Genomic DNA, 15,747 nt, shown 5'->3' on the forward strand with positions numbered 1-15,747 from the left:
TTATTTTCCATCCTTCAATCAAAGTTTTAATTTTTTTTCTTGACAACCATTTCCTTTATGTTTTGAGATTGGTTTAAATTAATATTTTTATTAGTGAATTAATAATTAACATAATATCAAAATCGGTAATTTTAACAGTAATGTAAGAATTTACAAAGTTAAATCTTAATTAATAATTTTAGAAGGCTCTTATTGAGTTAAAAAAAATTAAAAAACTGGGGTGAACAAAAAAAAATTAAGAACTTAAGCAATAAAATGTTCAACAGAAGTACAATAATAAGCAGCAAACAAAGGAAAAACAATTATGGTCTCCTGCCTACGAGTCAAAAGTGCAAAATTGATCAGACGAAGGCTCTTGCTAGACTATTGACGCCAATTGAAGTATTGCCAATCAAAGCAAATATTTTCTCGCATCTTCGCCCCTTTTAAATCCCACCGACCAAAATTGATCGGACGAAAGCAGCAGTCTTCTTCGAATCCCCAACTGAACTAAATTACTCCCAGCGCCACCACAGCCGCCGAAATTCTCTTCTTCCTCCTCTCTACTCTTAGCTCACCTCCTCTCCCAACTCTCTCTTGCACTCCAACTGTTTGTTAAAATCCTTCTTAGAAGAATTGTCGTTCTAAGCACCACCCGTCATACTTGTTGCCTAATGAGCCGCTCTCCCTCTTCTTCCAAATGAAACAAGACAGACTAGGCTCTCTCTGACTGTGGTAAGAGCTCTGTTTCCTGTGCCAGCTTCTCTAGGTGTTTTGCATTTATGTCAGAAATTTAGCACCTTGGTAGATCGTGGTGACTGTGCATTCAAGTTGCTTGGAAAAATATCCAGAAATGTTACAGTCTCGAATTCAATTTGTCAAATATTTTCATGGGAAGTATCCTTTGCTGTTTTTGTCAAATAGATACTTGGGTACCGTACACGGCATAAAACCAATTGACCACAGTTATGAACACTATAAATCTGGTAATTATGCATCATCATCTACAATGTATTAAAAAGTTGGGTTGGAACGAAAATTGGCCAATGTATACTTGTACAACCAACAATTTAACATGATATATTAATAGCATGGGAGCTGATCTGATTGAAATTGTGCTTGCAAGATTCTGTTACTAATTGTGTTGGACTATTTACATTGTAATGTATGGATTGCTAGCTCCCAAATACTGAAGCCTAACTAGTACAGTACTTAGTGTGGTACCTATTGTACTGACCTGCAACTGCAAGACTAGTACTTTATGCAAAATCTATTCGCCATTCTTTCATTTTTTTTTTTATTATGTAGGTCATCCATTGATTAATTATAGCACTCATTCAGTAAGTCCCTTACAGCCAACGTATCTCCTTGAACTGTGAAGGCTGTGTTCTCCAAGTGGATTTTTGTCCAAACAAGTCAAACAAACGGGTGTATCAGCCCATATTCTAGAAGCAGTTTTGAGGCTACCACAGATTCTACAAGTGGAACTTGTAACAATTTTCAACACACAGCCATGGGGATCCGCCAGTTAGAACTAGTTGTAAAAGAACGTTGTTGGTCGGGCACCCTTACTATTAAAGATGCCCTTCAATTTTTTGATCGCTTGTTGGCTGCTAAGAGCCCGGCACCATCCATCTACTCCTTTAATCATCTGTTTAAGGCCTTAATTCATATGAAGAACTCAAACAACCATTATGCAACTATATTTTCACTCTTTAACCGTTTGAGCCAAACTAAAGGAGTCGCACCCTCACCCAATGTCGTGACCTATACTATGTTGATCGGCTACTGTATCCGTATGAATCAACTGGGACATGGATTGATTTTGTTTGGAAGGTTCATAAGGGTGGGCCAGAGAGCTGATGCTTTCATCTTCACTCCTATACTCAAGGGCCTCTGTTATGAGAATAGGATTAGTGAGGCCGTTGCCATGTTGCTCTACAAAATGCCAAAGTTGGGCTGCACACCTAATGTGATCTCCTACAGCACTGTTATTGATGGCCTTCGTAAAGAAGGTGCAGTTAGTAAAGCATTTAGTTTGTTTGAACGAATGCTTTCAGAGGATATTGCGCCAAACGTAGTCACATATAGCTCACTGATTGATGGCCTATGTAAAGAAGGCACAGTTAGTAAAGCATTTAGTTTGTTTGAACGAATGCTTTCAGAGGGTATTGCGCCAGACGTAGTCACATATAACTCACTGATTAATGGCCTGTGCAAGGAAGGAGAAACTCAGAAGGCAGAGAAACTGATGTCCTACATGGTTTCTAAAGGACTTAAACCTAATGTTGTGACCTATACTACTCTCGTGGATGGGTTGTGCAAGAAAGGGCTATTGGACAAGGCAGTGGAAATGCTTCAGTCCATGGTTTCTAAAGGGCATGATCCCGATGTTGTGACCTATAATACCATAATTGATGCACTATGCAAGGAGGGGAAAGCTGAAAAAGCAGAGGAGGTGCTATGTAATATGATTTCTAGAGGTAAGCATCCTAATGTTTTTACCTACAGTACTCTTATAGATGGGCTCTGCAAGATGAACAAACTAGAAAAGGCAAAGAAGATGCTGAACGAGATGGTTTCAAAGGGAATATTGCCTAACATCGTGACTTGCACTATAATTGTGAATTCTCTTTGCAAGAGGGGGAAAACTGACAGGGCAGAGAAACTGCTGTATGATATGATTGATAAAGGTGTCATACCGGATCTCATCACGTATACTAGTGTTATAAATGGATATTCTAAGCTAGGCTATTGGAAAGAGTCGATTAGAGTTTTCCAGGATATGATTGATCGAGGTATTTTGCCGGATGAGGTTACTTACAGATCAATGATGGATTCTTTGTGCAAACAAGGACAAAGCAAGGAAGCCCAAAAGTTGCTTGACTTAATGGTAACGGGAGGTATAAAACCAGATGTTGTATCATATAGAATTTTACTTACCGGCTATGCGAATTATGGCACTATCGATGATGTGATGAAAATCTTAGATAGAATGCAACTCAATCATGTTGCGCCAGATCTCTCAACTTACACTTCCTTGCTGAAAGCATATGCAAAGAACAAAAAAGTACATCAGGCTATGTGTGTGTTGAACAGAATGAAGCAAGAAGGGGTGAAACCCGATTTAGCTGCCTCTGGACCAATATTAGAACTGCTTTTGAAAATGGGACGAGATGATGATGCGAGGGATCTCATGGAGACAATTGGTAAGACTAATGACTGAAGTGCTTATTCTTGTTGTCAATAGATAGCTTATTTGAATTTAAATGATCAATTTATGTACTGTTGGGCAGTTTGTTGCTCCATTTAGTGTTACATGTAACAATAGAAGTGTTCCTGGACAGATTATTTTTATTTATTTTTATATTTTTTGGGTGATTCAATGTTTTGCAGCCGCACTTTTGGCCTGCTTTTTTTGGTTGCTTTGCATTCTAGTCTATGTCAGATGTCAGTAAATTAAAACCCATATTGTATTGTATCGAAATTCAATGTTGTTAGATGAGGCTATCTGTGTTATCAACATCAAGTACAATTCTTTTAATTGAAGTGAGATATCTCTAAGATTTTACTATTTTGAACATTACAAAATTTCTTGTAATTTTCATCAAAACTAAAATGATATATGTTAAAATTGAATGGCCTTTCCGAATGAAACATTCAGTGCACATGTTTGCAATGCATATTGGCTTCAACCATTACTATTTTTCCATTCGGTTAATTATAGTTTTTTTATATCCAGGCCAGCAGAGTAGCAGACCTTTTCGTTAGATCTAAGGTTTCGTCCAACCTGGTGATAATTTAAATGAAAATATTAAACTATTAAATTATTGGTAGAAATTAATTCCTCCTAAATTGGAAAGAGAAACATTTAATTCAATGAATAAGGCAATGAAACATTGGAGGTCATTTTAGGCCGAAATAGAAAAAACCAAGCATGATGAGCTTTTCAAAGAAAATTGTAGCCCAGCCCATTTAAAAAGTTTCATTGCTTGATAACAAAGAGACACGGGTGCTTGCAATTGCAAATATCCAATCTAGGTAATCTAGGTAAGTCAATAGAAAGCGCCGCCATTCCAATTAGATGGTTGGGAAATAGGACTCGTCAGACTCATAATAGCATCATGGATGCACTCTGCAAGGAGGGAGAAACTTTAATACCTTTATTTTCAGTTCTCCTTGCATAGTGCATCTATGATGGTATTATTTGTTAACAGTTTACTTGGTGCCAGATGGGGTGCCTTATGCCTTACAGCATGAGACAACAAGACGAATAAGAAATGAATTCATGGCGGCTTGCCACTATTTGCCCCTCTGACCTGGATGAAGGTTGCGTTGAGCACGGTTTCTTATTGATTTTTTGTATCAGTTCCTCAATAACTCAATAAGTCTATTCAGACTGACTCGCTTTCTTCTTTGTTTATTTCAAAAAAAAAATTATATGTAGGATATATGTGGACCTGTCATCTGGATGATACTTAAATCATAAGCTGTAATATCAGTGGGATGTAAATTTTATCTCGGAGACATTGGGTCTTAGTTTGAATTTGGGGAATATTAGTTGGCAATTGCAAATATTTTTCAAGTTTTACATGTTTGTTTCATTCAAGGGCCATAATGAAGTGACCGGAGTTGAAGCAAAGACGATAATACTGCTTGCTTTATCTACCAGTAACTTAGTAAATGACAAATATGAAGCAAAAATAAAAAATTTACATGGAGTCGTGGCCTTGAAATTTGGAACCAGGGCAGAATTCGCTCCAATCTCTGTTGAAATTGACTCAGCTATTGCAGACAGGCATTGCAACGGCATATGATCCGTCAGCATTGTGAACCAGGGCGGAACAGTGATGGCCGAACAGGGCCGTTTACATATGCATCCAACCATATGCACATACAATAACATAAATAAAATTTCATAAACATTGCAACATAATATGTCATAATCATCTGAATACAACATGACATAATACCTTGAACCTTAAACAAATAAACAAAAACACCCAAGACAGAGACCCATATCTAGCAAAGGGGTCGTCTCTCGATGTATTGGTTCGCCTCCAACTGCTGCGCCAGCTGGCTATCTAAGTCCTGGAGCATCTTGTGAAGGTCAGCGAGCGCCTTATCCTGACCGTCCACCCGCTCTCCCATCTTCCGGAACTGCTCATCGACCATCCTCTCCATTTCCTTCCCACTATAACTCATCTCTTTGGAGTGAAGCATCTTGCGAAGGTCAGCGAGCACCTTATCCTGAGTGTCTGCCCGCTCTCCCATCTTCCGGAACTGCTCATCGACCATCCTCCCCATCTTCCCGAACTTCTCATCGACCATCCTCTCCATTTCATTCTCACTAGAACTCATTCCATTGTGCAACTGCTTAGCAGCCTCCCTTTTCAATTTCCTTATATTAAACTCCTCTTGAATCGAAGTTTGCCCCTCCTTAGTCCTAAGCCAAGTGTTTATGTTCCAAATATCGGCTGCAGTAAGGCTACCGGCACTGGAAATAATCCCCTTAAGAAAAGCCCGAGCCATTAGTTGAGGAAATATTTCCTGCTTGACTAGGTGATGCAAGAATTTTTGGATCTTTCCAAATTGTTCGACAGGAATTAAGCAAATTGGTAGGCCTTTGAGTGTGCAATCATCGGTATTTACGCCAACCTTCTTGTATGGTTCGATCATGGTTGCTAATTTTGCTTCAAGCATAGCATCGCTTTCTTCTTGGGAAGACATCTATTATGTGTTAAGTTCTTCAAATTTTCTGTATAGCATAAGAGACAAAAATTTAGAAAATGAAATTAATTTAATTAAATACTGATCCTTGTAATGAAGATACCAAAAAAAGAACTCTAAAGAGTAAAGAGCATATATCATATCCAGAGCCGTAAGATGCCAGACATGATGTATATACATTGGAAAATATGTTTGAAAATTACAATGAATTCATCTATTGAAAAATGTACATATATTAAAACATCTTGCAAAGGGAAAATGACGAATTAAGATGAGAAAGAATCTCAGTAAAGACTCGAGGGATTAGGAAACGGGTTTAAATTTGAAGCAACTATTTCATGTCTATCATAACAAAAATCGCTTGACATGCAGGCTTCCTAGCTACTCTTCTTTAAACGATATATTTTACGATGATCTAAAATTCTAAACGAAAAAAAAAAAATGGGACAAATATCTCAAATGTACAACTCGATGTAGAACAAAAATAAATAAAAGAAACAGCACTGACCTAGTCCCTCTTCGAATTCTGAATTTGAATTTGAGCGGACAAGTGAACGCTTAAAACGAGCAGAGAATTTGAAGAGGGTGAAAGTATTAATTCAATTCAAAAGCTGCCGGAGGTGCACTGAACAGTGTGCTCTGCGCTGTTACTTTCAAATTCCTCGTTCCAACTTCCAAAAAGCGTTTTTTCAAAAAAATTTGACATTTTCCATAAAGCCTTGTAATTATCAGCAAATTGCAGTCGGCCTCTCTCTTGACAGTAATTATTATGCTCAATATTATATTAACCTTTATTCTATTTCATATTTATCCATAAACTGAACATTCTTTTAATTGAACTTGTTTCACGAAAGATGAAAGATGTATGGAGTTCAATTTGATATAAGAAATTATTTTAGTCCTATGTCTGTTAATCGTGACCATAAATTATAATTGATGCATATGTATATATATACAAATTTTGATACATTGTAAAAATTAATTATAAATTTATATATTTGTATTCATTAAAGAGTCTGGCTAGGATGACATTGATGTTATATAACACTAATTTCAAAATTTATCAAATAAATTTCAAATGATAAATCCAAACCGTTCAAACCGAATTGCTAAATGAGTGATGCGTTTACATGTCAATTTTATATACTTTGGAGTTATTTTAGTATCCAATTAAGTGGTCAAAAATGTTGAAAAATGGTACATTAAAATTAACTTAAAAACTCTCACATTTGACCGCTTAACTTGATACTAAATAAACTAAAAAAATTATAAATTTTGCAGAGAAACACACAACTAATGAAGTATATCATTTGGAACGGTTTGGATTTTTCGTTTGAAGTCGATTCAATAAATTTAAGAGTTAGTGTTATATAGACTGAAATGACATTGTTGTCATACTAGTCGTACTCTTCATTAAGTGTGAAATATATAGAATTAATTATATATATAGATGTGAATTATGTATAAATATAAAAATAATTTATTTTCTCTTTTGGTCATTTAGTAATTAGAATCCACGCCAACGCATTAAAATTGTTGTTGTGCATCAAAAACCGCGTACTATAAATATATAAATATCATATTTGTAAGTTAATAAGTAATAATTTGTTAAAGATGACAATATCCAAATTTTGTATTTGATAGATAGTTATATTGCCTAAATTATATTTCCATTATCATTGTTTTTTATCTCGTGTAGGGTAGACAACTAAAAAATTATTCTCAAATTATATATTTAATTTCTATATATCTACTTTAGCTCGCCTCCTTCTCAACGAAAATCTTCAAAAAATAAAAAATAAAGTATATTTATATTTATATTTTTAGTGGCTGAGTACGTCCTTCTATTGAATAAAATCAGACCGGATTAATTGTTCATTACTATTCTATATTTTTCCCCCTTTTTTCATATTTTTCAATGATATTTAAGTGTCGTGATTTAATTTTGTTAAAAAAATACAAGTTCAAACTTTTTTGGGTAGTTTGTTTTTGACTTGAATTGTGATATTTGATTTATACCTTTGGTGTTATAGAAACTATGTTTTAACCTAATCTAACGAATCTGTCACATTTTGGTTTTGTATTGCTTTCAAGGAAAATGGTGGCGCAACAATTAATCAAATTTATAAACAGTTTAAATTTAATGAGTTGGAAGAGATGAAGCAAAATTCGGTAATTTGTTATCTGAGATGGCTATATTACCCCCTTTTATCTTCATTTTAGTTTGATGTCTGACAAGATGTACAGGGGTAAAGTTGTCAATATGTAAGAATATACATGAACAAATTATGATAATGATTGATTGTGGCTGTAAATTTTATCTCGGAGGCATTGGGTGTTAGTTTGGATTTGAGAAATATTAGTTGGCAATTGCAAATATTTTTCAAGTTTCACATGTTTGTTTGTTTCAAGAGTCATAATGAAGTGATGACTGGGTTCATCTACCAGTAACTTGCAAAATGACAAAATATAAACCTAAAATACAAAACTCAGATAATTTTTTATCTACAGAAAAAAAAAAAAAATATATATATATATATATATAAAAGAGAAACATAAAGAGTGGTGTTGAATTTTTATAAGTAGAAAGATCAGTAGAAATTATACCGATTTAAATTATATTTTTCTTTTAAAGTCATAGATGTTTTTGGATTCTCTGTGGCTTCATCATGTAAGAAGCATAGCATGAATAAGAAGTCATAGAAAATCTGAACGCATGTAAACATGTGTCAAAAGAAATAGTTTGAATTCGTAGAATTTCTATCTATTATTCAATGTATGAAAATTCAGCAGTACTCATTTTGTTTTCCTCTCTTTTTTTTCAATATTTTTATAGATAAAAATTAAAGATTCTCCAAAATTACATGGACAATTCGTGTATCTTCTTCAAAACTCAAAAGACATATATGTAATCCTCTTTTTTAGCATCGGAATGCTGCTCTTTTTGTGACCATGATTATTTGACTATTATTTAAAGACTAATTATTAAAAATAAAGTTTAAATAAATGTGGCATCAATTCAAATAAAAGTTTAAAATTAGATTCAAGAAAAGAGAAAGTCTGAAAGGTTGTTTGTTTTTAGTGGGAAAATAAACAATTTTCAAGTTGTGATGGAAAAATGAGATATTTGAAAATTTTATGATGGGCATGAGAACAATTACTCCTTTAAAATCTATAAAAACTTTGAAATTTTGAAATCTCTCTTCTTTCTATTTTCTGAATTTTTTTTGTTATTTCTCTTAGAGGCTTATTTCAAACTAAAATTTTATCTAAATAGAAAATGTTTCGGGAGATAAGCGAAATCGAGTTACGCATAAATCTTTCCAATTTATAAAATGTTGAATTCATTTGCATTTTATTTGTAGTGTTATGAAGAAAAAAAAAAAGCTGACTCTGTAAGCATAAATATATGAAAGGAAAAAAACATGATATAGCATGCACAAATTGTGTTATGTGCATAATATTTGAATGAACCACACACATTAATTGTGAGGTTATTATTTAACTCATGTAATTCAAATTATTTAATTTTTGATGAGCTATATATGCACAAAAACGTATAAAGATTTGGTTTGCGACATGATTATAATTGAACTAAAAAAAAAATATTGTTGAATTTAAAGGCAAAATTTATTGAAATAATTTGGATTTTAGAGGAAATCAAGTGAAATGCACTAAACTATTTTCTGACACTTGGAAAATTAACGGTCGATCTGCAATGAAATCATTCCAAATCTATTTTAAAATAATTAAGTAAGAACATTCAATGTAACTAACATAAAAGTTCAGAAGTTTTATTATGTATGGGTTTCGATCCAACACGAAATATTTATTTTCATATGATACTTCATTTTTTTGTTAACTAGATGGATGAGTAAATAAAAACAAATTTTGGTCAAACTAAGGTGTCAGACAATAAATACAGTGCTCTTTAATTTAAATGATTCTGATCGACCAACGGACAACGTACTCCCATACATCTTCATTAACTCACAAAACAAAAATTTATGTTTCATGTTTATGCATAAAAGATGTCATATATGCAACATACATGTAATGCTATATAATTTAATATGTCAAGATCATTTAATTAAGCAATAAATATGTTGTAACATTAATTATTACATAAATTTCATAATTATAATTTTCATTACAAAATATTTTATAAAATTAAAGTCAAATTTTGTTATTAATTGACTCAATTTCACTAAATATCTTCACAAATACTATTGAAGGGGCAAATTATTATAAAATTAATAATTATAAATATGATTTGGTCACGAAAACCATAAAAAAATTGAAAATCTTTTTTTTTGAATTTTTTAATATGATTTGTTGTACATTTAATTTTATAAAGTATCAAGAATTGTCTACTTTCATATTGAAGATATCTATAAAATATATTTTAGTCTCTCATAATAATAACTTGCATTTAGATTTAGAAAAATGCATCCATGTTCAATATAACATTATAATATTGAATCATAATTTTACTACTGTTTAAAAAAAAAAAAAAAAAAAAAACAGATCCAGATCCAGATTCGAATCTGACTGGACTGGACTGGGCCATGTGAATTTGGACCATGGTCTTAGCACAGATTTGGACCAACTCCTTCAAATTAAACCCGCCGGATCCGAACCATGCCAACCCGTAGACCATGAGAATGAACCGGATAAAACCGGACCGGCCAGTTTGCAATTCACTAATACCTAGTAGTTCTGCTCTGTATTTGATAATCAAGTTGTATACTTGTTTATGTGTCGTGTTGTAATAAACTGTGCAATTGAACTTCTAATTATGATATTAGTTGGTTATTAATTTTTTTTTGCACAGTGCACAAAAAGTCAAATGAAGCCCACTCAATAGCCTGATCATGAAGCCCAATGAAGGCATTAAATGCAACTTATTGTTACATGCGTTCTGGTTTTTTTTTTTTAATTCTATTTGTTTTTTCGTGTTCTGATTATATTATTTACGTTCATTTTACTTTCTACTAAATTGTTTTGAGTACTGATCTAGTTTTTAAATTATGTTACAAAACTCATGTAATTTGTTTAATTCAATCAAATGTGGGTCCTCATAAGAACATTATTGGGTACCAGACCGAACCTAAACATATGAAAATTTATTGAGGGTTATATATTGTTCTTTATATTTTCCGCTCTGATTATGTTGATAATCTTTTTTTTTTTTGAGTAAAGGTTGGAGGTCAAGCCATCCAACTATTTCATACATTTGTTATTATAATAAATGATTTTTTCCATCTGGGTTTCGAATTTATAACCTCTCATATAGTGACCATGTATATTTGTCACTAGACTAAATGCTAGTTCTCGATTATGTTGATAATCTTAAGTTTTCATATATAACAGGTCATGAAAAGATATCATCTGATCCACACATAGACTTCGTAGATTTTTTTTTTTTTTTTTTTTTTTGACTTTAATAGATTTTATTATGAAGTTGATATTAGAGATGGAGATTTGTAAATGGGCTGAGGAATAGATTTAGTAGGAAGTGACGAACAGTTGTAATTTGCCTTTTGTTTCATGCTATATGAAATATGGGCTTGAGCCTTTTATCCAAAATGGAAATGAGCATTGTGTTATTTTAACAATTTCATTTATTTTATCATATTTCAGTCACACGATACAAATTATCTTTTCGACGCCTTGTAAAAGAGTATAAGTGAGAGTTAAAGGCGAGTTAAATAAGGGTAAAAGTTACAAATTTGACTGCAAAATGAAGTATAATTAAAAAATTCCACAAAATATATTCCAATATAATTCCACCGCAATTCTAAAATTCTAATCCATCCAACTGAACCACCCCTCAAAGTAGGGGTGCAAACGGATCGGATACGGATCGGATAATGGTAAAATCATATTTGTATCCGTTTTTATTTTCCGGATACGGATACAGATCGGATATTAGACGGATACGAATACGAATCGGATATTAACCGGATATGGATACGGATATCCGTTTTTTATAATAGTAAATAACATAATTTTTTTCATAATATATACTAAACTATATAATATATATCTACTATTCAGATACGGATAGTTAAAATTCAAAACCATATCCGTATCCATATCTGCACGGATTCGGATATCCGTATTAAATTTTCGGATACGGAGTCGGATACGATTGGATAATATCCAACCCGTTTGCACCCCTACCTCAAAGAATATGTTCACAAAAAAATACAAGTCAAAAGCTGCCCGAGGTGCACTGTGCATTGTCAGCCAGTGTGCTTTCAAAATCGTCATTTCAAGTCCGAGAGTAATTAACGGGTTTAATCCGATTTTGATGCAACGATCCGTTAATCAAACTGAGAATTGGAAATTCAGATCAAACGGTGGAAAGTGCCCACAATGGCCAATATCTCATTACCAGCAATTGTTTTGGGTAAATGCAGGGTCCCACATTTCCTCTCTGTTACTAACACGTTACACTTTAGATGCATAGTTTCTGTCACAGAATATCCTTCATGGAAATTGAAAAATTATAGAAAAGTCAAAGAGGGGATAAAATTGAGAAAGGTACACAGACAGTAAAGCGGAATAGATTAATATATTTTGTTATAATTTCTTTTGACGAACATATATTATTCTTTTTTGAATTTCATCTTTCATATATAAATTTCATATAATTTATTCATATAAGCTGGATAAATTTATTATATGGTCAACTTATTTTATTTGTTCATTAGTAACATTGATATATATATTTTTATGACACATGAGCATTTTTCAAACCATTCTCACAGTATAACCGAACATTTCAACACATTTTCATAATTAACCATTTTCGTGCATATTCATGAGTATTTAATATATATTTACCCTCGTTAAGGATGAGCCATGTATAATGATTAAATTAACTAAAATTAAAAAAAAAACATGAATCATAGAAATAAGTGATTTTTTAGATAAATTTTATGTCATAATTGTTATTTGAAAGATTATCTGGAACCCAAATAATATTAATTATTTGAAGGACTAGAAATTAAATTAAAATAATTATAACATGCTTTAATTATGATCATCGACATCGAGGATACATATTTTTTATGATGCTCTTGCGGTTCATTATCACACTTAAAGACCTTTCAATTCTATCGTCGAGTGTGATAGGTCATTGATCAATTGCAAGATCATTAATTTATTTCTAACAAAATAAGATCATCCTCATCCTCTTATAAATCAGGCCACATATATATATAGTATGCTTATACCATTTTTTTATTACCTCTGATCCGATGGCGTAAGTTGCTCAACACCGTCCATTCGTTTATTCAACCGATGGCAAAGATAGTCAACACTATCGGTTTTTAGCTGATTGCATAGATATATACCACTACTATCAACCAATCACCATCGATTCAAAAACCAATGGTGAAGTGAGATTTGAACCGACGCGCGGTGAAGCATTTTTCTGTAGTAGTGTGAGACATGTACAATAATGTATAAGTTAACTAAAATTTTACAAAAACATGAATTATATACAAAAAAAAGTGATATCTTACGTAAATTTATATCCTCAATTGAAAAATTATCTGGGACTGAAATAAAATTCTTAATTTGAAGGACTAAAAATTATATTAAAAAAATAATTACATGCTTTAATTACGGATCTATATGACATCATCCAGCAAGAGCTATGATTGAGGGATACCTTTTTTTATTATGCTCCTGCGGTACATTGTCTCAGTTGAAGACCTTTCAATTCTCAAGTCAACTGTGATAGGTCATTGGTCAATTATCCTTCCTTCTTATACTACTTATTCCATAAACTAAGAGAACCAAAACTTAAACGGAAAAACAAAAATAAAGAAACAAAATGATGAAAATGAATCCTCTCTTATTTTACCTGTTGATGTTGTTTCAATGCTTCTTTATATGCAAATCTCAGCTTCCGATTCCGGCAAAGATAGATGGCTTTGTGTACAGAATGCCATCTGTTTGGGGTGAATCGGTCGTGGTGGAGGCCTTTCTTGATCCAGTATGTCCCGATAGCCGAGACTCATGGCCGCCTCTAAAGCAGGCTTTGGATTATTACACTGGTCGGTTGTCGTTGGTTGTTCATCCTTTCCCCTTGCCGTAAGTTCGGTCAAATTTTAGTTTTATTGTGAGTTCAAGATGATTTTAGACTGATTATTGTGAACGTTAGCAAAATTATTGCTTATTTATCTTTATCTGGAGAGGAGAGTTCAAATGTCTCTATTAGAAAAAAAATAATATATATCACATTTAACGGTTTTTATTTTGACATATAAAATTAAAAAAAAATTATCATTAGAAAATAAAAAAGTGAAGGTGTGATGGAGGCAAAAAAATTAAGATGTATTTGACTTCATCAGCAAATTTTAGATAAAAGTTCATTCTTTTTCTTCAAATTTATATACATTTATACAAATTGAGAGGTCTAATAGGTCTTGATTGACCAGTGATATGTGCTTTGTTTGTAGCGCAATAGGTCTCAATTGCTCTGTTGTAGACTATTGTTCTATTATTTTACAATTCGAATTTGTTTGCAAGTGTGAAACACCCATATAGCTAGACACAAAAATTCAAATTCCAATGTAATTATTTCTTGAGCAAATTTTGCAGATATCACAGCAATGCTTTTATCGCGTGCCGTTCGCTTCACATAGCAAACAAGCTGAACGCATCCTCTGTTTATCCCCTTCTCGAGCTATTCTTTAAGACTCAGGTTAGAGCTCTGCCAGAAAAATTATAATTGCTTAATTAAGTGTGTTTGCTCTATTTTCAAATTGAGCGTTCTTGCTGTTATTTGATGAATAAACAGGAGCAATATTACAATGCACCAACTTATGAAATGTCAAGGGCTTCTATAGTAGCCGACATGACGAAGTTAGCACTAACAGTCGTAGGGGAGAACTTCGGGACAGCATTTCAGTTAGGTTTCAATGATTCAAGTACTGATGAAGCAACTAGGATTTCCTTCAAGGTCAGATAATAATCTTGTGCTTCACATTTAATGGCCATGTTTCATTTGATTACAGAGTAAACTGCCAAAAGAGACTTAAAATAAAAAAAAAAGTAAGATGAAATAATTAAGCAACTTAATTTTAATTTACGTAGCAACCAAATATGATTAATATTGGCTGTTTTACTTTCCAAAATGTTAGATTTACATACGAGCTGTTTATGAATAGAAAATAAAAGTTTTAAGAAGCTGAGATGTTTTGTGCAGTATGGATGCTCAAGGGGTGTAACTGGAGCACCTGTTTTCTTTGTGAATGGCATGCCTCTCTCTAACCCTGGATCACCATTGGATTACAATCAATGGAGAAGTACTATTGATCCCTTGTTGGCCAAGAACAAAAGATAGATATGCAAGATCCCATGATTCCAAGAAGAAAAATCATTGTAAAGTTAAAAATCCTAAGAAATATATTTTACTTTTGCTCTTTTATTAAAATGCTGGTCATTTATTATAATTTCTTTGGGTGTGCTTTTTACTGTTAGAATATTTATACTCGTGAATTTTTTGTCAAACAATTTTAATTTTTTAATAGATCTATGATGAAGGACCGATCAGATTTTAAGTTAACTCAAATATAATATACAATTTGTCTAAATAACGCCAACATAAATCAAAATGTTATAACAGCTTAGCATTTTGTTATATTATTTTATCATTGTACTGATCAACTTTAACATGCTAGTGAGATATTCTTAGTTTTAATTCTCAACATCCTCACTAACCTAAAATTGAGGCAAACAAAAGAGGAATGGTTACTGATAAAAAAAAATATGTTATTGGTAATATAAGAAAGAATCTAAAAACAATGAGCAAAGAGTAGCCAAAAAGGAAACATCAAAAGTTGTTTCAAAATCCACCAAATTGTACTAATTGAATCTGTTTTGAATTTTCTTAAATTTCTGTATTGATATATGTAGTTTAAAAAAGGGACAACAGAGAAGGCGGTGATTTTGTTACAATGTTTCATCTAATGAGAAATTTAGATATGAAAACATCTTGCAAAGAGAAATGATGAAGAC

The 15,747-nt window shown here is 32.5% G+C and overlaps 2 protein-coding genes across 3 annotated transcripts in view; both read left to right on the forward strand.

Moving 5' to 3' along the window:
- The first annotated feature begins 598 nt into the window (after positions 1 to 598).
- Positions 599 to 15,747, forward strand: part of LOC144548475 (uncharacterized) — a 38,498-nt gene continuing 23,349 nt past the window's right edge. Inside the window, exons 1-2 of one of the 2 annotated variants that reach the window (XM_078297153.1) lie at positions 617 to 714; positions 1,288 to 3,359. In XM_078297153.1, the coding sequence (XP_078153279.1) occupies positions 1,493 to 3,205 (1,713 nt within the window). In that variant the 5' untranslated portion in view covers positions 617 to 714; positions 1,288 to 1,492 and the 3' untranslated portion in view covers positions 3,206 to 3,359. Of the gene's footprint in view, positions 715 to 1,287; positions 3,360 to 15,747 lie in introns of those variants that run through there. The other variant, XM_078297154.1, reaches the window with a different exon arrangement.
- LOC144548743 (uncharacterized) lies at positions 13,486 to 15,277 on the forward strand. The gene is made up of 4 exons (XM_078297461.1): positions 13,486 to 13,818; positions 14,329 to 14,431; positions 14,528 to 14,689; positions 14,936 to 15,277. The coding sequence occupies exons 1-4, from the start codon at positions 13,559 to 13,561 to the stop codon at positions 15,071 to 15,073; spliced, it is 663 nt and encodes a 220-aa protein (XP_078153587.1). The 5' UTR covers positions 13,486 to 13,558; the 3' UTR covers positions 15,074 to 15,277.

This window comes from Carex rostrata, chromosome 33 (assembly GCF_964058835.1).
Source record: "Carex rostrata chromosome 33, lpCarRost1.2, whole genome shotgun sequence".
In the NCBI taxonomy this organism is placed as follows: domain Eukaryota; kingdom Viridiplantae; phylum Streptophyta; class Magnoliopsida; order Poales; family Cyperaceae; genus Carex; species Carex rostrata.

What these genes read in the sequence shown, in the direction of transcription:
- LOC144548743 (XM_078297461.1), top strand. Translation starts at nt 13,559, where the DNA reads ATGATGAAAATGAATCCTCTCTTATTTTACCTGTTGATGTTGTTTCAA. An exon ending in GTTCATCCTTTCCCCTTGCC is followed by an intron (nt 13,819 to 14,328) that starts GTAAGTTCGGTC and finishes CAAATTTTGCAG; the next exon opens with ATATCACAGCAATGCTTTTA. An exon ending in AGCTATTCTTTAAGACTCAG is followed by an intron (nt 14,432 to 14,527) that starts GTTAGAGCTCTG and finishes ATGAATAAACAG; the next exon opens with GAGCAATATTACAATGCACC.